Source organism: Cylas formicarius, unplaced genomic scaffold (assembly GCF_029955315.1).
Source record: "Cylas formicarius isolate icCylForm1 unplaced genomic scaffold, icCylForm1.1 PGA_scaffold_10__41_contigs__length_53128322, whole genome shotgun sequence".
Lineage (NCBI taxonomy): Eukaryota > Metazoa > Arthropoda > Insecta > Coleoptera > Brentidae > Cylas > Cylas formicarius.
In genome coordinates this window covers 11,222,510-11,248,888 of record NW_026844214.1, presented here as the reverse complement: position 1 = coordinate 11,248,888, position 26,379 = coordinate 11,222,510, and the positions used below count along the sequence as shown (strand labels likewise).

At 31.9% G+C, this 26,379-nt stretch overlaps 1 protein-coding gene across 1 annotated transcript in view; it reads right to left on the bottom strand.

Moving 5' to 3' along the window:
* LOC132701002 (hemicentin-1) overlaps positions 1 to 16,370 on the bottom strand; it is a 178,944-nt gene extending 162,574 nt beyond the window's left edge. The window contains exon 1 of the mRNA XM_060668613.1: positions 16,100 to 16,370. Coding sequence (XP_060524596.1) covers positions 16,100 to 16,223 — 124 coding nt within the window. The 5' untranslated portion in view covers positions 16,224 to 16,370. The remainder of the gene's footprint in view (positions 1 to 16,099) is intronic.
* Between the last annotated feature and the right edge of the window lie 10,009 nt (positions 16,371 to 26,379).

Here is a 26,379-nt window from a genome sequence, read left to right as displayed (position 1 = left end):
GACACATTGGCAACTAACAAACATACAATGGCTCATATATGTTCTAATCCACGAGAGCTACAGCTTACTCTAAATGTTAAAAGTTGTTCTTATTTTTTATGAGGAATCGATATCCAAAATAAAATACAGGATGTTCTATTTAAAGTTTAAAAGTGGGTCTCTGTCCATGGAAAATGGAACATACGTGAAGTTGAGAAATAATTTAGGCATGTTTAAAAATATCGCCCTTGTGTGAGCGCCGGGAACGCTGAAATTCTCTTTTTTCGAAATCCGCAAAACCGATTTGAATGACACTTCCGGTACGTTCTAGAGAGTCCGGCCACCATGTTGCGTAGAAGACCGGAACCTTTCTTTAGAGAAAAAACTTTGAACAATATATGAGAATGTGGTGCGTTTACCGTGTTTCAGTTACCAATATTGAAAAGTTATTGTTGAACCTGACAACGTGGTAAATGTTAAATATCTAATTTTTATCTAATTTTATTAAAACATTACCTGTGGAAATAAATTTTCAAAAACAACATTTTTTCAAATGTGACAGCGAATATAAGAGTGTGAGTAGGTTGAATAACAACTTTTTTTTAGTTAAATTGGAAAAAAAAATCAAAGTCATTTGCTGAATTAGAATTAGTTGCCCATTATTTAAAGCCTAAAAAATTACTTATTGCAATACCAATTTTATAATACTAAATTTATTTTTCTACTTCCTAGTCTAAAATATCCTATTATGTCACTTTAGCAAGTCAGCTTACGGTCGCGAGACACTTCGGATATTTCTGTAGATCGGACCTACTGTTGTCAAATCCGACGGTCACATCAAGGTCGCTCAGTGAATTTATTTTGGCTCAATTTATTTATGCTGCAGAAATATACAATAAAACTAATGGTCATAGAAAAAGTATACTGGATAAACTAAGATATTGTCATCGAACTTGCGGTGTAATATACTATTATAGGTATTATTAGGTACAATTATCTTGGAAGAACCTACCATAGGCAGTTCATCAGATTCGCAGCATGTCGAGAAGAGTTACAGATTATTGAAACTAACATGGAGAATTCCTTTCAATAAATTTGTTGACTAATATAGTCAACTTACATTCATAAAATATATCTACATAAACTGCGTGTGTCAATTTCTGTCATACTTATACTTATTATCGGCATAACATTTTGAAGTCACGATCAATCCGCGGACATATTGAATATCTGCATAGTGTGTGAGCATTTTTATTAAATAACTATTCCTTTTTAATAAATTAAAACTATTAATAAATCTTATCCTTGGTTTTTCATGTTACATACTCATTTACGTGAAGAGTTTTAAAAGATTTTAATAATGTAGCAGCTTTTACTGATATCAAAAAACGAAATATTGAAAATATATCAAATATCACAAAAAACAATATAAAAATTAAATTTTTCTACTCCCGTCTGTAAAGTACCTAATTACGCACCGATCAAGCGTGCGAGAAGCGTCACTTTACCACATCAGTTTCGTTTCCTACGAATCCGAGCCACTTCGGATATTTCCGGGATTTTATCGCACGGGTTTGGGAGCAATCGGATGTTTTTGGAGATATTTCCCACGCCTTGAATTTTGACGTTTGTCAATTCTGACGGTCATGCCAGTGAATGTATTCGTGCTGTTTTACAAAAATGTACCCAAAAACTAACGGTCGTAGAAAAAGTATAGCATGCAACACGTTCGGTAAAAATTTTAAGTCACTCGTATTTTAAATATTCGCTCCGCTCGTGTTAACTAAACTGGTGAGTCAAATGCCGTTTACCGCACTTGTTGCATAATATACTATTTCCTTTAGGATGCTTTAAAATTTCCACAAAAAACAGTAGTCTGATTTACTTCGTATAATATAGCAAATAGCACAGGTCCAACAAATATTCTCATATATTGCTGCATATAAAAAAAACGATAAAATTCCGAACTATTCTTAGCGATTAACTTATAATACACCGATTCGGTGTTTATCAAGGTCAGTAAAAAAATACCTTGAGGATTGTTGATTCTGTTCGTTTTAACGGAATCCTATCAGAAACAGTAGATTTGATGAAAATCGGAAACAACATATTTCACCGTAGGTTCAATAATAAACACTTTTCAACGGTAGTTGTTATTCTTCAACGCTTGTTGAAATTCAAGCAATTGTGCTTTTAATTGGTTTATTTGATTGCGGCGTAAAATCAAACAAATTAAAAATTTAACCGATTTATTGCCTCAGCTTTATGCTAAATCGTTTCGTTGTCCTCTCGTAAAAGCGAAGCGGATTATTTATTTTCGGTTTGATCCGCGTAAACCCACAGAAATTTCGCATACGGTAAGCGAAAGGTACGAGTAAACAGTGCCAAGTGTATGTTAAACTTGGCGTTTTAACCTCACGATGTCGTTTGTTTTCGCGTGTCACGTTATTGATTGATATTTAATAAGGCGAAATTGTTTGATGAATTTGAATAAGTCATCCATTATTAAAAGCCTAAAAAAATACCTCTTGCAACAGTAATTATGATAATTGCATATTTATTTATGAGCAAATAAATGTTTTGCAGTGCAAATTAAAAATAGGGTTAGCACAAACGCCGAGCTGCGAGAAAAGTGAATAAAATTTATATGTTAGGGCTCAAAAATAAATTACAAAAGTCATTTGCTATAATAATGTAAGTTTTTCATCATTCATGCTAATCATACAACAAACATCTCCTTTTTAAGCAATACGGTGCAATACATAGAACCATTGGTCAACTTCATTAAGAAATACGATATTTTTGTGATTATGTTGAGAAAATTAATTTAATATTGCATCTAAAAAATATTTTGCACCTAATTTTGGGTTTGGGAGCGATCGGACGTTTTCGGCGTTACCCAAGGATTAAATGTTGACGTTTGTCACAGAAATCCATAAGCAACCAAACAATCTTAAGCGCGACTCAGGGCGTTTCCTTTCACTAGTATGAGAATCAGTAATACGAGACAATGTTCATGACCTTCCTTCCTGCCCCATCAAACAAACATCAAACAAGATGACGCCAGAGGAATCCAGAGGATTTGCAAATAACATGGAATAGATTCGTGTTATTTTTCAAAAATGCACCCAAGATCACACTGAGAAGGTAGAAAAAATTAAAAAACTGCAAAATCAGCAACGTGTTAAGCTATTTCTTCCGTGTATTTAAGATATTAAGAGCTCCTTTTTTTCACACGCATCTTTATGAGCGCATAAAAAAGCGTGTATTTTCATTACTTCTGTGTTTCAATCGAAATTGAACAAAAAACATTGCCGGAGACTGCTGACACTTTTGATTTCAAAAATCGCAAGTCAATATAATGACACAAACGCCATTTTTTATTTATTATTAACTATAGTTTATACTTAAAAATTTAATCTTTAAATAAATCGTATATGTGGGTACTAACCGATGGAATAACAAAATAGATGACCAAACACATCCAAATTCAATAGACACTGTCAAAAGCAACGGAAACAATCACTTTTTGCACTTTTTTCATATTGTTCATTACGAGTTCAGGGATTTAAGTCTTTATTAGTATACAACTGATGAAAAATTGTTTGAAAATTGGCGATTTCTGATTTTTGCAATAAAATAAAATTAAAAGTTAATTAACGAGATTGCTTGAAAATATAAGATTTAGGTTATACTATTTGCTATTTGCGAACTTGCTGACGTGTCGGCAATCATCCTCTTGGCTTTTTTAGAGCTTAATTGCAACTGTTCAAGTTTAAGCTCTGAAGAAGCCAAAAGGATGATTGGTCAAACATAAGCAAGTTCAACTTTACAACAACCGACGCAGGAGGAATCCTGAAGTTTTGTAAATAGTATTACAGGAGGCTGTGGAAGTATTTTTTGAAAAATTAATTTGTAGGTTAATATCAAAGACACTATAACTGAAGGCGACATGAGATGCATGTGGTGCCATTACGGAATTTCTATGATTTGGTTTAGCCAATCGTGTTTTATGTTTGGAAATGTCAAGGCTGTGCGATGTCGCCCTATGCGTACTTATGAAAAGTGGGGCTATAATGATAGTAACTGGTTTTTTCACACCCTAAGCAGCACAACACTATACTTGTCAACATTGTAGTAAAATGCGTAAGGGTAATCACGTGCGTTTAGAATATGAATGTTGAATATTGGTTCAACTGGAATAAATTAGTTGTTAATAATAACGAAACAAATATAACAACAAGTGCAAAGTAGTTGAACCAAAGGCTATACACATCAATGGCTACGAGGTAGAACTAAAAAATAAAAACAAATTCTTGGAGATGGTTCTGGATAATATGTTGACTTGAAATTACAAAGTTAGTTATGTTAATACTACTATTAATACTAATACTTTTCAGATTCCATAACACTACGTGGACATCTAAGCTATATTGTCTAAGCTATCTAAGCTATATCGTATCATGCATATTTTGAAAGTCACATTAGGTATATAATATTGCTGTGTGGACATTGTACAGATATTGGGAAAGAATTTATTGCACAAAAATAGCATCGTTTTTAATCCCAGAATGTCACACACACACTGACGTTTACAACAAAGAAATTCTAATCAATATTGACATTAATGTTGTTGACACAAATAAATAAATAATAAAAGCATTTCGGGTCTCCTGAATTTAACGGACTTTGGCATCTGTTTTATGCAAAAATGTTACCGAAAAACGGAATTGAATAAATCGCCATTATGTTCGTTTTTGCAATTAAATAGATTTGAAGTCACAACAAAATGGGAGCCGTGGTAAAATTCTTTTTCTATCGGGGACAAAATAATAATAACGCTCGGTTCAACATTTTTCAAGTCTCTCAGGAATATTATCAACGCAATTTAAAAAATATTCTAACCAAAATGTGCGAATTTTAAATTCGATCTAAATAACATTTAAATTTGTCCTCGTCACAACTAGAATTAAATAAACGAGTAAAATTGCCACCCAAATTCGAAAACAGCGCTGTAAAATAAATGAAAGTACAACGCAGCAACGAAGTAATTTTTCCAATCCAGGTGTCAATTTAGTAATGTAAAAATGGTGGAGCATTGCAGCGTAATAACCTTTGACTGTTAAACTATTGTTACAAACGAGATGCTGGCAAACATTTTTGTTTGACAATTACAATCTATTTATATTTTATTGTTATTTTAACTCGCGCGCGCTAAAAATAAAAGCGATAGGTTCGACAAAATAAGCCCGGGGGGCAGTTCGGAAATTTACTATATTGTATTATCACAGGGCGTCAAACCAACAGTTTTCTAACCGAATTAAATTTTTGGTTATATCGTTTTTAAAAATTGTGTTTTTTTAATAGTTTCTGACCCTCTCGTTACTATTAAGTTCAAGACGCATTATTAGCATGGTCACTTAGCAAAAAAGGTGATTAGGCAAATCAATTTTTTGTTTATGTGACAATAGGAAAAGTAAATTTCGAAGTTAAAATTATATTGTTACTAACAGAAAACATTTGGTAAAAATCATTAAGTTTTGTAAAAAATAAAGAAAGAATAAAAACACTGTTCTAGAAAGAACGATTTTAGTTTGATATTAAAGTTTCTAAAACCAAACTGATGTCAGTTTTATTCACTTTGGTTTACCTCAATTTGTTATTAATATGAATGGAGTAAAATTAATAAAATTTATATTAGAGGCTGATTAAAGTTAAATGTACTAAAACTAATAAAGGGAACTGTTTCAAATTTTAGACTTTTAAATTTAATATAGGATCCAAATTTTTAAAAATCCATATTTTAAAAATATAAGCGATGAAAAATTTTGAACTTTATTAGATTTCATTAGAAATTCAGACACTAAAACAAATAGTAATTTATGTCAATGTGTATTTACCTGTAACTATCAACGATAGTTGAAAAAAAAGACACTAGAGTCACTAAAAATCAAGAACATCGGACTGAGGTGCGGTAATCTCTTATCGGACACAGCATCTTTGTGAAAGGAAAGATATCTTTACGAATAGCAAATTCAACCTAGTTTCCTTACGATGTGTACATGAAGTACACCCAATATAATTTGTTTTCTGCTTTTGATAATATACATGGAGTTTCATTTAAAAAGAAAATTCAACACCCTCACCAAATGCGAAATGTAGCCGATGTAGATGATTCTATTATTTCATTCATGGAATTTCCATTTTCCACTCGAAGTTTGTAATGTGATTGCGAGTTTCAATTAATATAACACACAAACACTTTTCAACAATTACATAATAATTATTATTCACACATTAAAAGAAACTGACGGCAAACATTATTTTTTGTGAACTCAGCAGTGTGTAGACAGCCAATTTCCACTTAACCATCTTAATGAAATAGTAATTGTCGGAGCGAAATATTAAGAAACTCGTTTCCAATTTAGCATCGAGGCGCAATATTTTGGTAAACGCAACTTATGCTGTTATCTAAATTGGTAAATTTCGGTTACCTGCAACTGTTGAGCAAATTTGCTTGGATTTCTGAGCCAAGAAATTAGTTGTTTAATGGTGTTCGTGATATAAGATTCTGCCTTTAGGCGTAAAATCCCTTGCAAATTAAATGTAATTTCAGATTCTGTTGAAAACAGACGGAATAAATTAATAGCATATTCGCGTATTTCCGGGGCATCTAGAAACTGCGAGATGATTTTAGAAATTGAGAGCAATTTATACAACTTTCCAAATGTCGCCTATTTTTAAATATAAATAGGTTTTCTATACACAATACCGAAAATGTAGTTAGTAAATAGTTCTCAGTCATCCACATCCAATCGATAAGAGTTCAACTTCTGTGGGTAGCCATTTAATTATAAAAAAGTGATTAGCGAAATTCGAACTGAGGTGGCTTTTACTTGATGAAAATCCATTTATCAAAATAAATAAGAACTAAAAGTTCAGATTTTCACGAAATTATATATTATGACACGACAATTGTTTCGACAACACCGTGTCTTTATCAAATGTAATATTTACAAACTAACTGCTACTATATATAGCGAAAAATAACCATAAAACCTTAACTAATGTTGTTGGGAGAATTTAAGTTCAATAAAGGAGAGGTATTTAAATCTAATTGATCATTAAGCAATACATTTGAATGTCTCATTTTGTTAATATCCATGGCTTCTAATAAATTTAATTTTCTACTTTTTGTGGCGGTGTGTAATATATCAAAATTGTCGTCAAAAATGTGTTTTTCTGTGTTTAAGTGTGTAGCATAATTAGAATCTAGACTATTGTTTTTAAACGCTCTTATATGTTCGTTAATGCGTTTCTTGAAGGATCTACCTGTTTGTCAAATATAAATTTTAGGACAAGATCCACATTTCAACCTGTAGAAACCTGATTTTTGGGATCTTGGACATTTCAATTTATTGTTTTTTAAATATTTTCTATTGTGTTGTTGTTTTGAAAGCTATTTTTAAACCACATTTTGACAAATGTTTTGAAACTTTTTCGCTAGGTTCTCCTATGTATGTAATTGTTTTAAATTGTTCGTGTTCTGTATTTGGTTTCGTACTGTTGTCTGTATTTGTTTTTTATTTATAATTTTATCTATAATGGACGGACTGTAGCCGTTGTTCAGTGCTATTTGTTTAATGATATTAAGTTCTTTGTTGTAATTTTCTGTTGAGAGTGGTGTATTAAGAAGTCTGTGTATAAAAGAGTTAAATGCAGGCATTTTGTGTGTATAAGGGTGATTTGAGCTGTTATGTATGACTGTGTCCGTGTGTGAAGGTTTATGATATATTGAAAAATCTAATTTGTTTTGCACTTTCGTAATAGTTAATTCTAAAAAATTTAATAGAGTTCAATCTCGATAGTGAATTTTATACGATTATGTATTGAGTTAATGTAATTTAAAAAAGAATTCAATTGTCTGTCCGTTCCAACAAAGCAAGCAAAGACATCGTCCACATATCTATACCACCATAAAAAACTTTTACTTAAAGGATGTTCTAGTATGATATTTTCCAAATTATCCATAAAAATCTCGGCTAACAAAGGACTAAGTGGGTTTCCCATAATCAAACCTTCTTTAGAGATACAAATCTGTCCATTAAATTCAAAATAATTTTGGTCTAAAGATACTATTAAGCAATCTAATAAATCTTGTTTCACCAATGGGTTTGGGTTAACTTGTTTCCGAGTGAGGGTGAAATCTACTAAATCTATCACATCCATAATGGAATACTGGGAAATATGTTTCGTACATAAAAAGACAATAGAGTTGCGTTAGAAGGGATTTTGATATCTTTAATTTTGTTGATTAATTCAAAAGAATTTTTTATTGCAAATTTTGGTTTAAAATCTGTGTGGAACTTTAAAATATTTACTAATTTTGTAGAGAGTTTAACTGCTGGAGCTGTTACATAAGACACCACTGGTCTAATGGGAATATCTTGTTTATGTAATTTAACTAAAGAATATAATTTAGGCGATTGTGGATTCATAATTGTTCAAAAATATTTGTCTTTGTCACTAAATAGTGTGGAGTTAGTAATTACATCCTTGACTTGTCTTTGATAAAACTCAGTAGGATCGTGTTTGATACAAAGGAAAAGTTCTGGTTTAAGAAAATTGTTGATTTTTGAAATATATTCTGGGAGATCGATAGGTAGTGATTAGCGAAATTTGAACTGAGGTGGCATTTACTTGATGAAAATCCATTTATCAAAATAAAGACCAACTTAAAGTTCAGATTTTCACGAAATTATATATTTTGACATGACAATTGTTTCGACAACACCGTGTCTTTATCAAATGTAATATTTAAAAACTGCCTGCTACTATATATACCGAAAAATGACCATAAAACCTTAATTAATGTTGTTGCGAAAATTTAAGTTCAATAAAGGAGAGGTATTTAATTGATCGTTAAGCAATACATTTGAATGTCTCATTTTATTAATCTCCATGGCTTCCAATAAATTTAATTTTCTACTTTTTGTGGCTGTGTGTAATATATCAAAATTGTCGTCAAAAATGTGTTTTTCTGTGTTTAAGTGTGTAGCATAATTAGAATCTAGACTATTGTTTTTAAATGCTCTTATATGTTCGTTAATGCGTTTCTTGAAGGATCTACCTGTTTGTCCAATATAAATTTATAATAAATAAAATATTTACTAATTTTGTAGAGAGTTTAACTGCTGGAGCTGTTACATAAGACAACACTGGTCTAATGGGCATATCTTGTTTATGTAATTTAACTAAAGAATATAATTTAGGCGGTTGTGGATTCATAATTGTTAAAAAATATTTGTCTTTGTCACTAAATAGTGTGGAGTTAGTAATTACATCCTTGACTTGTCTTTGATAAAACTCAGTAGGATCGTGATTGATACAAATGAAAAGTTCTGGTTTAAGAAAATTGTTGGTTTTTGAAATATATTCTGGGAGATCAATAGCTAACATAATATTACACTAACATAATATTTACACGTGCAGAGAAAGGGAAGACAGTCATAGCTATCGATCTCCCAGAATATATTTCAAAAACCAACAGTTTTCTTAAACCAGAACTTTTCCTTTGTATCAAACACGATCCTACTCAGTTATATCAAAGACAAGTCAAGGATGTAATTACTAACTCCACACTATTTAGTGACAAAGACAAATATTTTTTAACAATTATGAAACCATATACATACAGTATACGTACTATTTGGGTATAAACACAAAGATTTACGTAGTTGGAATTAGCCAATTAAAAATCATATAGACAAAAACGGTTTTATTTAATGATATTATTGTAATGCCTAGAATAGTCCCAATTTATATATACGGCAACAACTTTTTATAGTTGAGCTGATTAAAATTTTTGAATATGCATTAAATTGGTTAGGAAATTGATTTATAATTAAACGCCTCCTGTCAGTTCAATAATTAATATGTTTTCATTTCATATAATATACAGCAAACTGTAAAATATATACACGATTGGTAAACGCAAATGTTGCCCCGCTATAAATCATGAAATTGCTCTTGATTTATATCACTTATCACGTCGAATTAAAAGGGATCTATTGTACTATTACAAATTAATTTCAATTTTATCTAGTCTGTTTAGGATTTATGTGTTTTTGGCATGGTGTTAAATGCACGTCACTGATGGGCTTAAAAATATTTACACTAAAAAATTGTGTCATTACGTTACTTTTCCGATCGATTCCATTCGAAAAATATTGTGTTTAAAGAATGCATTTTATTTAACGAGTCTGATATAATCTGCTAGGAAATGTGATTTAATTTCAATTGTAATATCGGAAAACATTTTCGGTTAATTTAAGTCGACCGTAGATCAATTTTTAATTACGCATCATTATAGATCATAAATTTTGTTTTACTAATTGTGGGTGGTGTGTCCCAGCTGGGTAATAGAAGTAATAGCAATTTTTATTTTACATCACTCGCGAGTAATGTACATAATGATAACTAAAAATATGTTTTAAACACTGAAGCATGATATGTGCAAAGAAAGAGAGTGAAAATGATTTAAGAGAAGATAGATGTCCACGGGCTTAGGTTAAGAGATTGAGGAAGTAATTAAGTATTCTTTTATCTATGATATTATTTCGAAAAATGTTTTAATAAGTGTTCCTTAGTACCGAAAGGCAGACATTCAAAATACCTTTTATTTAATTTAATTTTAAACAAACTATATTGTTTTTCTTATTACAGTTCCTCCATGAAATGCTTATGTGACACGTTGCAAACCTACTGGTTAGAAATAGATAAAAAAACATGTTTTCCTATGATCTCCTTTATCTTCCAATCTGCTGCTTTTTAATATTAAAAACGGACCATAACAGCAAAATTACTAAGAGCTTAGTAAAGTCTCTATTTTCCGTTTTGGCCTTTCCTAAAATCTTGCCAAATTACTGAACTTAAGACTATTTTTTTAACAGCAGCCGATTGAAAAATCTATAATATTTTCTATTCTTTCCAAATAGATTACCAACACCCACTAAAATTCGAATTCAGTTAAATTCATTTCTTCGAGGATTCCTAAAAAATCGTATTTAAAAAAAAAATTATTTTATAATTTATCTATTTTTTGATGACAGTGATAAATTAAGGAGATGCAATACTTAGCCACTCTGTATGTGATAACTTAAATTTACAAAAAAATTTCAAGTGAGGAGGTCCAGTAATAAATAATGGTAAATTTAATTTCTAACCACAGAGAATTAAAATCAATAGTGAAATGTATTTCTTATTGAGTGTATGATCTGTCTAATATTCCCTAAATTTGATTTTTAATGTAGTAACGTCTTAAGCTGTAAACGAATATATACCCGGAAACCTCTTTTCGAACCTGCGATGTATGTAAATTATCATCATCCTATGGAATCTTAAATTCAATTTGTTAAATTTTTGTGCTTTCCGAATGTTGAAGAAGAAGTAAAAATTTTCTTCGAAAACAAGAGTTTTTTACCCCATGGATATTTATACAAACCTACTTCATCACTTTAATCAGTATCATGGTTAGATCACAAACACATGAAATTGCTAAGAGCCAATTAATGTAGAATTACTGTAAAAATAAAAGCCTGAAACGATTTAACTACAACTTCAAAGAGTCAAGAACGAGAAACAAATTTTAAATTTAAATTAAATAATTCATTTAAACTCTTTGTACTATTTCATCAACTCCATGTTTGTAAACAGTACTCAGATGACGTACTTTCAGCATAATTCCCTGGACGTTTGATCTCAAGGTAGATGGTGCTCGAGTCATAAAAATTCAAATTCAAAAATTCGCTAAATTTTAAAGACAAAAGTTATTGAACCGGAATTCATTGTTAACTTCAAACATTAACCACAAAAGTGTCATTTTTTTCTAGTTTAGTCATAGAAAAAAGAATTGACATTTAGTTGATATATTGTAGGTTCTCTCTGACTCACAAATTATATTTATATAAAAAATATGATTATACAGTCGAACTTCGATTACTCGAATATCTTGATAACTCGAACGAAACATTTGGTGCCAACTTCGATACGTCGAATTTTCTCGAGGAACCCCCTAATTACGACCTTAACCTGTCTTTTTAACGTATCTATGCAAGCAGTTCAGTTTCTGTGCTTGCTAAGTTCACTTGTATGACTTACTAGTTAATACTAAGTGAAAAATACTGTCCCTATTCAATTTACACATTATATTAAAGACATTTTTGGATTTTTGCATTTGTTGATATGTCATAAAAACGTAATTTAAAAGCTTTGTCTGTTGATCAAAAATTCAAGGTTTTAAAAGAAGTGGAAAGTGGCTCAAAAAATAAAGATGTAGCTGTGAAATATGGGATTTCGGCAAGTACAGTGTCTACAATTTTGAAAAATAAACATTCAGTCATCACCGCAATGGAAGGTTTCGAAGAAAACAAAAACAAAAACACACTAATGGATTGTGTTGACGACGTAACTACCGCATGGAATATCGACGTTAAGCCTGAAACAATTTCCAATTGTTTTAAAAAAGCCGTTTTTGGTCAGTATTCTGCATGGGAAGAAGAAGATGAAATCCCCTTGATTTTCCTAAGTTAACGCTTGAAAGAAAAGAGCGAAGACGCAAGATATTATCGAGTCCTGCAGATCCGAACCGGTACAGTTAAACATCGAAGATGACTGAGAAAGTGACACGATAGAGGAGGAATTGGTTGAAAATTCGTTGATTGTCTTGCGTTCCTATTTGAAAACCAGTGAATACACAACCGATTCCCTCTATGATTGTTTAAATAAAATTGAAGCTTTGGTTGAAAACCAAAATAAGAAATCCGGTCGTCAGTCCCAAATAATTGACTTTTATCCAGTGAAAGAGTAAACTTTAATATGTACATACATATGTATGTATATGTGCATACATACTATGTTTTTATGTACTGGGTACATATACAATACATTTGTATGTACATATATTATGTAAATACATACATACATATGTACTACTATTTCATAATTTTCGTGTTGTGTTCAAAAATCATAGATATTAGGGGATTTATGTAACGTATAACCCATTTTTAAAAATGAATGAATAAATTTTCATTCACAAAAAAGTACATGCACCTGTAGTTTTTACTGATAACTCGAAGTCTTGATAACTCGAAATTTTCATGTGTCAAATCGCAGTTCGACTTATCGAAGTTCGACTGTATATGTTCATAATCTTCTTATTAATACAAAAACCCCATGCTTTGATTATTAATTAAGCACCAATGAGAATAAACAATACGAGACATAAAAAATCACAGTTACAACAGAATCGCCCATATGGAAATCACATTTTTTTTATCATACTGCTTTCCATTTTAGAGCAATAGTTTATGTAAAATGTATTTGTACAATAATTCTCTGGCGCAAGTTTTAGTTGTGTTAAGTATAGTAATAAAATCAATTATGGATGTCCTTGTGTATTCCCGGTACCTTGACAGATGTCTATTTTAGTGGTTGCTTCAATTGTTTAAAACAAAATGCATTTTTTGAGAAAGCATTATTTGAAATGTGCGACCATATTATTTGCCTTAGGGAGAGTTCAACTAATTATGTCACGTATACTCTTAAAAACTTCCTTGCGAAAGCACTGTGAAACTGGAGATTACCATTTTTGGATTTGACCTACTTTTTCTAAAAATTATTGATTAAATATTTTCTTCCTAACGAAATGTTAAATTCGTACTTACAACAATGTTATAAAGTAAGGGGTGTTTTTTTTCGATGTATAGAACTTTAAGTTGCAATAAAACAACGGTGGATTATTCGATTGACATGAATTTTATTTTAGATACGATTTCTGGCATATGAAAGCCACGGCTGGCGCGGATGTAGTCCAATCTCGACGTCCAATTTTCGATGACTTTTTCCAATATTTGTGACCGTATATCGGCAATAACACGGCGAATGTTGTCTTCCAAATGGTCAAGCATTTGTGGCTTATCCGCATAAATCAATAACTGTACATAGCCCCACAGAAAGTAGTCTAGCGGTGTTAAATCTTGGAGGCCAATTCACAGGTCCAAAACGTGAAATTAGGCGGTCACCAAACATGTCTTTTAATAAATCGGTTGTGGCACGAGCTATGTGACATGTTGCGCCGTCTTGTTGAAACCACATCTCCTGGACATCATGGTTATTCAATTCAGCAATGAAAGAGTAAGTAATCATAGCTCTATACCGATCACCATTGACTGTAACGTTCTGGCCATCATCGTTTTTGAAGAAGTACGGACCAATGATTCCACCAGCCCATAAAGCGCACCAAACGCTCAGTTTTTCTGGATGTAACGGTGTTTCGACATACACTTGAGAATTAGCTTCGCTCCAAACGCGGCAGTTTTGTTTGTTGACGTAGCCATTCAACCAGAAGTGCGCTTCATCTCTTATGTAAATCGGGAACAACGGAAATCTCGTTTTGGGCCCATTCGACGAATCTACGCCTTACTTGGCTTCAATTCTTGCACGAGTTGGATTTTGTAAGCACGTAAACCAAGGTCCTTTCGCAAAATCTTCCATAAAGTGGATGGACACAGATCCAATTCCTGTGCTCGATGGCGGATGGACTCATTCGGGTCTTCCTCAATGCTACGCTCTACAGCAGCAATAGCTTCTTCTGTACGCACCGTATGGTGTCTCTGAGGATGCGAGTTATCAATAAGAGTAAACGTGGTGCGAAAACGTTCCATAGTTAATCGAATTAACTGCTCTGATGGACGATTTTGTCGACGATAAAATGGACGTAGTGCGCGATACGTATTCCGCACAGAACCATTATTTTCGAAATAAAATTGCACTATTTGCAAGCGTTGTTCAGGTATAAGTCTATTCATGATGAATTGCCAAATCAAACCGAGAATAAATCACTTGACAGCTATTAAATCGGTCGCCATCTTGAACAGTAATGCCAACTTAAAGTTCTATACATAGAAAAAAAACACCCATTACATTCAGATATTTTTTTAACTACTTTTGTATATGTTTCTAAAAAAATTATTTAATAAAAGTATTTTATAAGAATTTTTTAAAATTATTCTTCAAATAACTTGCAATAATCCAAATTTTAATGGTGGAATATCACAATTTTATTGGTTCCGATGTAGGTGGTTGGATCGTTGTAGCCGCTTGTTTTAAATTTTCAAAGAGACTTCCCGTGAGACGGTTTACAAATCTTCGAGATTTCCGCTTCAGTCTGTTGGCCTTTTTAAAGCTTAACTGGAACTTCAGTTACCGGAATAACAGGAACAACAGCCGACTCAGGAGGAACGCAGGAGATTTTTAAAATGCAAGCTGTTTTCGTTGATACGGTTTGAAAGCAGGCTGTCTGCACAAAATTTCATTTAAACTTTGAAAATGACGATCCTTAAAAACTAACTGAAATTAGAATTATTTGCGATTAAAATTCAAAATATAAAACGAACACGAAGTAAATTCTATTATTTTATTCACTAATGGAGGTTGAACGCTTTAGAGACTAATTGACTAGGGAAACGTTGGCCATAACTAATGAAACATTAATAAAGTGTGGTTGCAATTGTTTCTCGCAACTGTAACGTCATCATTTATAGAATTAAAATTTGCAAATTGAATTGAAAATTAAAATTAAGCAGGGTATTAAGGCAAAGGGTATTAAATTATATGTAATTTATACAATACCTACGTTTTATTAAAAAATTGTGAGACACATTTGTGAATTGGGAATTGCAATACTTGAGTTGAAAGATCTTTTGTGTTTAAAATAATTAGACTTTTAAGTTTTTTTTTATTTTAAAAATCTTAGGAAAGTTTAGGTTCTGAAATGTTAATAATATCAACAATAAATGTCTGTGAAATTGGAGAAGGTTACTTTTTTCTTGTTGTACAAATAATTTCAAGCAGTTTGGAACAGAGAATGAACACATCTGTCATACTCCATATGACTTCTACTGCCAACTGAAAATTTCGGGGATTGTAGCTGTCATCGAAATTGTGTTGATGACATTTTTAGGTCGATTTTTTATAGCCACCTGAATTTTCGAACCTTGATCGTGGTTTTACGCCTCATTAGACAATCAAGCTAAATGCTAAATCCGTTAGAAGTACTTACAATTTTTCTGGAATTCCTTAGAATCCAAAGAAAAAACTCCGAGAGCTGTCAGTAAATGGATAACCACACAACAACTAAAGCACAGCCCGAACGAATCAACATATTTTGCAAATTTCTGTTGCATTTTGCACCGTTAACACCGCAAAATAATCTTTGAGATTTCATCCCATTCCTTGGAAAAATATGCCACGCAAATCCAATATTATCACGCGCTCGATCTCACGATCGTGCATTATTTAAACGTTTAACGGGCAAATGTAGGCAACGACGGCGACGAAACGCGTCTAAAACTAAAGTCGTACCATACGTCTCTCTGGAGAAGCCTTAGCTGAACGAATTTAACTCCTACTCTAATTTTTTGCTTTTCAAATTATATTTATAGGTCTCTCCAGATTCTGGACAACTCTCGAGTGTATTCTTGTCTTTCCTGTCGGATTTCTCTTAAAATGTGCGAATCGCACAAGGAGAAGGGTATTTACAGGTACTAACAAGAAGAATTTTGGCGAGTTTAAATTTTTCGATAATTAATTTTATTAACAACCTTAATTTTACAGGCGAATTTTATTGAGTGTGATTTTGTTTTAGTTTTCTGTATAGTAAAATAAGCAGCATAATCAAATAACTTTAAAAGCAAATTTTTGGATTGTGGGATTAATGTTTTTTGAATAGAATACAATAGAATAGAATAAATTTATTTTTGCCCCAGGTTTTATTATTTTATTTTATTTATTATGTATTATAAAAAATCAAAAGAATGTAAATGTAGAACAATTTAATATAAACACATACGTACACAGGCGAATACAAAAATTATAAAATACTAATAATAAGGTAATTAATAGTAATTTAAATTGCTACTTTTTTATGGAAAGAAAATTACTCTCATAGTATTTCTGACCTTGATAAAAACAATGAGCAAGCTGATATTCTTTCATTGTTCTTTTAATTTTTTTATTAGGGAGAATTTTTAAAGATGAATCGATTTTACGATATCCTATGCAGCGGGATAGACTACTTACATTTCGAATATTGTAGTAGAATATTCTTTTAAACAATATTTCTATTAGCTTTGCTCCTCTCGCATATATCAAAATAAATTCAATATACTGCATGTCCAAGATTAAAATATCTATCATGAGGATGTCGGAAACCAGAAGAGATACGAAGATGATTAAATTAAAAAAAAGTTGCAAAATTTAAAGGTTACTAACTTGCTGTTTAGAAAACTAAAAAATCCTAAATTTGTTTTTGTTTTTGTTTCTGGTGTGACATATAAAAATAAAACACTTTCTCGTTGAACGGTAGAAGATAGCGTTAAGATATTTTAAATATGGCGTTTTGTTAAGGCGAAATCACCATCAACTTTATTTTTTCATATGGTCCGTGTTGCGATTGCAACCATGTTCGACAACATATGATTCTACATTTTTTAAATCACAAAAATAGGGTTTTCATTACATTTTTAATGTGTTGATGTAGGAGGCGCTTGCGTGATGAATAAAAAAAGATGAAATCGGTAGATCACGAATGAGAACAACATTTTTTAAGAGATTAAGCAGTACGGTGCGATTAAGAAACCAGTATTTTCCAGAACCAAACCCTGCAACGAAGAAACGTAAATCACTGGAATCGCAAAATCCTCTGCTGATTTTATTTCGAGAAAAAAAAATCACCCTGTAAAATTTTGAATTTGTCAAGCCCTCAGAACTGGTCATAAAGAAACATTTGGCGAATAGAAGTTTCGGAAAGATGAAAATTTTCCCCATAAGATTAATTTTGGGTTTAATATATGGATTGGGATTTATGGAACACATTTAATAGGCCCTTTTTTATAATGGTTGAACGTTAGTTTGGAACGAAGTTTTGGACAACTTACCACTTGGAAAAGTTAATAACTGTTGGTTAGCCTCCCCGTTCGCCGGACCTGATACTGCAAGAATTGTTTTTCTACTCCCGTAAAATTCCTAATTACACACCGATCTAGAGTGCGGGAAGCGTCACTTTTCCACGTCAGTTTTGTTTCCCACGGATCCGAGCCACTTCCGACATTTTCGGAATTTTACAGCACGGGTTTTTGAGCAATCGAATGTTTTCGGAGATATTTCCCAAGCTTTGAATTTTGACGTTTGTCAATTCTGACGGTTGTCAGTGAATGTATTCTTGTTTTGCGAAAATGTACTCAAAAACTAACGGTCGTAGAAAAAGTATATAATGCAACACGTTCGGTAAACTTTTTAACTCACCCGCTATACTATTACCATCGAGTTTTTGGGACTGAGGGTCAACTGAGAAGACTAGTGCTTTAAGCTCTTCAACATATTACAACTAATATGTTAAGAAATGTTTTAAATTCAACATTTACAATATGTTATCTGTGGTCGGAAAATAATGGTCACTTGTTCAAATATTCTTTATAATTCTTTTTTTGTAGTAGGTAATTTGTTTTTTTTTTGCAATACTTCGGGTGAAATTCCAGAAATTATAATTTTAAAACGTCTCTAAAAATATTGTTTAAAGAGACACAACTATCTGAGTAAGTTGTAGCCTCTAGAAACCCGTGAATCCTTGCATGAAATGTATATTAAATTAGTCAGGAATATTCGTGACTAATACTCGCAAATATTTTTACCCCGCACAGGAAAATTGTTGTTCTTGTGGACTCCCCTAATAACAAAATAATATCAGCAGGGAACTAGTACTAATAAGAACCAAGAGTTCATCAAACTCATCATACACATATACTGATTATGTCAATAAAAAACTAAAAAAATGTGAAAATTGTCGCTGCTGTGCATATTACATATACGACTCGCTGTATTAGTAGTCAGGTTTATTTAAACCTTATGTACAAACAATAATTAATTAATTTTATTTGTTTAAAGTAAGATAGACAAGAAATAGAAATGTCAATAACAATATCAACCATGTTTTTTATTTCCACATTTGAGTTAGATGGGTGAGATTCAACCTGGCGAAAATTTTATACGATAAAAGAAATTGGATTTATGGGTAAACTTAAATATCAGATGAAATTTGGCTTGCTTTTCTAACTCAACAATCGTGTGCTAATATTGGTCATTACTTCTGAGAGGTTGTTGTTTTGCAGAAGAAGTGAAGAGTGATTGTATTAATTTTTTATAAATATTTAAATACGCTTGAAATATTCCAAACCGATTATTTTAACAATGCTGTGTGGTTAATGTAGGTGATCTGCTTATATTAACAGCATCTACAGTCAGTGGGAAACGTAAAATCTTTAAGATGGAACATAGGTTTTCTCTAGAATTTAAGTTCAAAATGTGGAAAATGAAATTTACGATCAAGATTTCTTGTTCCTTCATCGACACTTTCATCAGAAATGCTATTGATAGGACCTGATATTCGATCCTAATAAAAAATTTATTGCGTCCAATCCGGTTGTCATTATCCCTGCGATCACTACAAAAATTGAAAGAAACTTTTACTTCTTTACTCAGGACTTGACTAATTGTACTTTACTTTTATTATAAATTCGTTCAAAATAATTGTTATTTGAAAGGAATGAAGAAAATCCGCAAAAGAGGACAACAAACGGGAACTAAATTATTATGTTTGATATTTATTTTGAGGCGCTCAGCTGTTTCGTCTATTTCCAACTGGACTATTTTAAGCGCCAGTGGATGCTGCGTTTTATGTTATTAATACCGACTTGGTAAAGAGAAGGGGACCCACTATACTATGACGCATCGTAAAGGGATAAATATAAGGGGGGCGGATTGCTTAAAAAATAGATTGTCACTTTCTTGAAGAAACTTTTAGCATTATACAAGAAGTAAACTCGAATCTAGTGGTTTCTTGGTCATTTGTTTAACTTTAACCATTAAATAACTAAATTTAAGGTGACAGTAAACAATTACTTTTAAATAGTCCTGTTTTGAACTGAGGTGGCTTTTACTTGATGAAAATCCATTTATCAAAATAAATAAGAACTAAAAGTTCAGATTTTCACGAAATTATATATTTTTACATGACAATTGTTTCGACAACACGGTGTCTTTATCAAATGTCCTGTTTTATTTGACGAAACACAAACATATTTCGATACCTTAGAGAATACAGTTTTTTGCTTGTCAGTACCGTAAAATGAATACGAACCTGAGATTTTTAGGATTAAATGAAATTATGAAAGCTATGAAAAGAGTTCCTCGAATGGATTACTGAAGTAAACTGTTCTCTGGCGCCCATATTATGGTATTATAAATCCAATGAGCCCTGCGTGTCTTTAATCTTTTAGAGTTTTACTAGCGGATGGTTTTCTTAGTGATTTTCAATCATCTGGAGGCTGATTGAGGAAAACATAAAAGGGTTGAGGATAAATATTCCACAAGGGTTATCAATTATTTTGTTTTTTGTTGTTTTGATTTTGTTTATAGTATATTATGCAACAAGTGCGATAAACGGCATTTGACTAACGAGTTCATTTGATTTTTAATAAGCGAGTGATTTAAAAAGTTTACCAAACTTGTTGCATACTATACTTTTTCTAGGACCGTTAGTCTTTGGGCAAGGCATCACAAATACGTTCACTAACATGACCGTCAGAATTGACAAACGTCACAATTCACAATTCGTAGGAAGCAAAACTGACGTGGTAAAGTGGCGCTTCCCGCACGTTAGATCGGTGTGCAATCAGGCATTTTAGAGACGGGCAGTAGAAAAAAGAAAGCTTGCAAATATTTTTTTCCATACTTGAAACTTTGCATCCGAATTATTATTTGTATTTATATTGTACTATTACTGTGTACACAAAACCACGAACCAAACAAGGGCTTTTAATATATATATAGTTTCAAGCACAAAATAAATTATTAGGAAAATGACAAGAAAGAGACGTAAATTTGACTATAGACGGTAGAATTCAATTTTCTAGGTAGGTCATTAGAAGATGATTAGAAGTAGTAGTAGACAGATCATTCATTACGTAATATTTTTGCCTTGTTACTAGCAAGCAAAATTCGAAAATACCGGCAGTCAATAAACACAGGCTGGGTGTCCCCCTGGGGGGCAGTTTTCAATACATGCTCTAAAATTCATACCAGTATTGTAACTTATAATTTTCTTCAAGTATACCAATTTTCTCATGAGTACCCAGGGTGTCAAAGTTATATAACTCATTCACTATTTGTTTTAGAAACAAAATTTTAATTCAAATGTTATAGGGATATCTTAAAAGAAACAATTTAAAATTATTTTTAAACATACATGGTAATCCATAAATATATGGGAAACCAAATTATATATATATATATATATATATATATATATATATATATATATATATATATATATATATATATATATATATATATATATATATATATATAAATGGAACACCCTTCATAAGTAGATACTCCCTTTCATACTCAAGCACCCAATGTACCGTTGTTATCGTATATACCTAGTGTTTTCGGATTTATTTTTTCATCAAAAATACCCTGTGTTTAACACTCTATCTCTTTGACCCCATTTCCGATAGCTGTAATTTTATTATGGTAATAATTTATCCTATACTTGTTTTGAAGTTAGTTCAAATCATTTATACGCGAAAAAATCAAGTGGAATACCCTGTTTATTAATTATACTTCCATTAATTACTCCTATTAATGCTTTTTTAATTTTATTAGGCATTCCTGGCAATTTTTTTAGGTATGTACATTTTTATAAAGAAGAGTCCAAAAATGTATTTATTTATTATTGAGATCCCGTCTTTTAGTGCAAATGTAAGTTGGCCATACAAATCTAAGTATAAAAATGTTTTGAATGGGCAAGCTAACTTAGACTTTTTTAGAGCAGAGGTCGTAAAATATATTAAAAAGCGAAGTGAGACAGATAATGTGGTTTCCTCAACACTGGGTAAAAAGAGGTGGTTCGATTAGATCAACATCTAGATCTCCTGATCTAACAAAGATTTTCAGTGGGGATATTATTAAAGACCACGTCACTACAACAGAGGACATGAAACAGAGGATAAGATAAGTCTTTGAAAGTGTTAGTAACGAAATTCCAGCGAATACTGCCCAATCGTTTCAACACCGTGTTAGAGCGTGTATCGAAGTCGGTGGGAGGTATTCAGAACAATAAATAAAGTGAAACTTAATTAAACCGTTCTTTCCTGTTATGCAGTTTTGTTCTTAGTTTATAAGTATTTTTTTCTGAAACTATTAGCCATATTCATATTGCATTTCTAATATTACCCCTAGCGTAAAAAACTGTTGAAATTGTTTTTCCAAAGTTGTGCAGTTCATTATTTTATTTTTGATTAAATCTCGGATTTAAGCTTATTCGTCGTATTTTTTTTTATTAGTGTCTACCGTCCGTCACTTAACGCGGATTGAACCCTTCAACGCATTTCAACGCCGAATTTTCATTAAAAAACACCTGTTTTGACATTTTATTTGCTCATTTCATTCTTTAAAAAACATTTGCCGCACGTGTTTGTGATGGATGTAAGGGAGCGATGACGTGCCGGTATGGGAAATGGTTCCATAGAGCGCCGGTTTTATTTTCACACGCTCCTGTTTTTTTTTCGCTCTCGCTTTGATGTCGAAATAGGAGTGCTATTAATTAAGAAATTTTAGTATCCCTTTGCCGTACTCGGTAAAACGGATTTTAATCATGTCCCGAAGGCATCGTTAAATTTTTCAAATGTTGTAACTTTACATTTGAAGATGATATTAAACCAGGTTTATTTGTCGAACTTGAATGATACTTTTACAGGCGCATATAGATCTTGATAAGATATTTCTTCGCTCACTTGAAATCAGACAACTTCAATTAATAGTGAAGCATTTAATTTTAAGTTACTAATTTAACATTATTGTATAGAAAACGAATGAGTAAACCTTTTCTATTTTGACAAGAAGAGAAAAAGGAATAAAAGAAATTTACATCATAATATATACAGTTGGTGCAGGTTGTTGCAAGAGGGCAAGTAAAACAATGAAACCAATTTGTTTCTACGTTAACGGTTCGAAGTTATATCATTCTCTGCACACTGCACCTGAAGATATAATAAAAAGAAAAATTGATAATTAAATAAACATCTCGTTTTGCCGCTCTATCGGATGATAGTGTTATATTTCCTTAGTCAACATTGTCAAGTAATCAGAATGGCCCAAATGAAATAATACCACACAACAATCACAGTTACACTATAAGCAAATCTCTATATCGGGTCCATTTTCCATTTTTCTTTTCTTTCAAATATGTTTGGTGTAACATAGACATATTCGGTAAAAGTGTATTTCATCGCAAAAAAAAGATCGTAAGTAATTTAATTTTTAATCCTAAAAACGAAAATATTTAGAAGGATAAAATATGAAGGAAATATTAATATTATAAAAATACACTTCCTGCATATTTTTTATTTTTGTAGAATTAGATTACCCCTATTATTCTTCTTAACTAATTTAAAAAGAAACTTATGCAATAAAATGGAAAAAAAAATTATCCTCGGTTGGAAATATTTTGGTAAAAAAGCTTAAACCCTCTTTAAGTGGATATTGTGAATATTGTTGGTCTTTAATATCCTTCATACAGTTGACCAGTATTTAACTCTACCGCAATATTACTGTTACTTGTCTACGCTATTTGGTATTGGTATTGGTATTAAAGGGGAGCACCCCCCGCGGGCGTCCAAGCACTTAGACCACCAGATGGGCCTGTTGTGCTCCAAACCGCGCTAGAGGGCATCCACAATGCCGCCGCTCCTGTAGAAGGTCAGCAACTCCTTTAGCCCAATACCGTGCACTGAGTCCGGATCGCTCACGGCCGTTCCGAAGACTCCAAATCTTGCCCATGTCAAAGCAGGGCACTCGGTGAGCAGATGATACGGGATCTCCTCCCCTCCCATGCACCACCTGCACTCCGGGTCGTCTGCTAGCAAGCAAAGATGCCTCCTAAATCTGCGATGTCCGGTGTAGGCCCCTATAAGTGCTGTACACTACTTGTCTACGGTTGCCTTCCAATAATATCTAGGACAGCAACTTCTACTTTGGGCGTTCGAACTTCCTGGTGGCGGCCTGAACCAAAACTTGCAGATGTGTATCTGAGACTTTGATAGAGCAGGCTGCGATGAGGAGGTCTATGATTAGGATAAGATTGTGTATAAAGACCACAAGCTTCCAAGGAGTTTCATCATTATTTTTGAACAATTAAATGATTAGATAATAAACTTTTGGTGAAATTAGTGGTATTTTGTATTTAAACTAACTGAGGAATATCAAATGAAGCTATAATAAGAAACACTTTAAGGAATGACTCACTAGATTTTTTATTTAAAACATTTTTTCATCTCGTTATGTATTGCTTTAGAAGCATGACAGAGGTAGTCTAATTTAACCCCCTTACTAATTTCAAAAAAATTAAAAAATTGCGGAAAGTGTGTTTTTATGATAATAATTATTCCGTAATATTTTAATGATCTATCTACTTTCCTCTTTAAGATAAAAAGTAAAAACGTTATTTCTACGCCATATCTGTAGCGCGATACCTCCCTAATGGTTGGTTTTTGATCCAAAAGTTTATGTAACAAATTACCCTTTATGTTAATAAAGAAATCAGTATTTGTGTTGTATTGTATACCTATGATTTTTATGCAATTAATTTACCTGCAATAGACATTAAAAAGTTGAACACAAAAATGGGAACTACTCCGGAAAAATTTTAATGTTATACTGGATGTACTGAATTTCATATTTCATATATTGCTAAAATTTATTTATTAAATGGATCCATTACTTTGTTATCAGCATTTTAGATTCAATTGAAAATTATCGTTGGTATAACTATCCGGCTTATTATTTAATTGTTAATATTTAATTATCAATATAATTGTAAAATTATTTAATCCGAATTTGAGCGTACATCCGGACTAAAACAACATGGTGTAGTATAAGGAATAACTTAAGTCAACGCAAAATCTACTTACTCCTTTGTTGAAATAAGGTGGTATGTTGGAGTTTATTGTTGTTGCATGTTTTTTGAATATATTGAGGCTTGTTGTTTGTTCTTTTTAAGTCTAAATATAAATTCTTTCCTCCAAATTATGTCTATAACTAGTATAACAGAAGGTTTCGTTTAATAGGACGCAACGAGTGCAAACCAGTGTCGACAGTTTTAAACAAACGTGTGTTTTAAGACTATCTATTTGAAATATGCAACAATAGTTATTATCGACAATGTGCTTGACAATTCTAATTCTATAACCGCAGTGAGTATTTTTGCTGTTTTTTTTACTAATTTTTTTTCGGTAATATTGGACAAAAGTTGCATTTTTTAGAGCACTTTGAAGACTACTTTCCAGAGTTGGAAATTTGCGGTTAATTTTGAAGATAAAGATTTCTGGTTTAAGATATAGATTGTGATAAATTCGCAAATTAACTAATCAAAACTGTAGATTTTCAAAGGGAGATTAAAATATTTTCCGCTCTGCATTGTGAGACGGTAGTTTGAAACTACATTTTTGAAATTTAATATGTCGCGATAATTTTGCAATAATCCTCTTGACGGCATGTCAAAAAATTTTCATTTGAAAAGTTCACCATCTCTAATATTACGGCCCACGCGAAATAGAACTTCTTGGATTTCATTAGCCTTTACAAATCGGAGCGCTAATTAAATTTCAGATATAATTAATACTAAAACAAGGCCCATTGTTTTAAAATCAACACTCGAGGTAGTAAAAAAACGAGCTCTTAAATAAGGGAAACTGGCAGAACCGTGTTTTATCGCTCTAAGCCATCAATGGCAACAAAGAGCTTTGGCACTTCAATTATTTTATAATGAACAAGTCCGCTCTGTGACTTATTCCTCAGGATATCGAGATTTTTTACGGATTTATAGCTTTTGCCGAGGGTCAATGGTTTATTTCGTCTAATCAATGCTTAGGGTAGGTGAAGGCTTTCGCCCGCTTTTTCGCATTCGATGTCATTGAATAATCTGTAAAATAATTCCGATACCAAATTTTTAAAACCAATTTATTTACACAGAGGACAGAGAAGATAAAGACCTGTTGAAATCCATGCCGTTCTTGTGATATCGCTATTTTTGTCATATAATGCAACTTTAGTAAACATACATAATTTACATTTTTTATTGTTGGAAGCAAATTTTGAAAACTAATATTAAGAGATACGTTAATGCTATTTGAATTGCACCAACACTTAAAGGTCAGAAATATTTACATCTTCCACAACACTTCTTAATAGGATATTATTATTGCTATTTGTTCGCGAAATAAG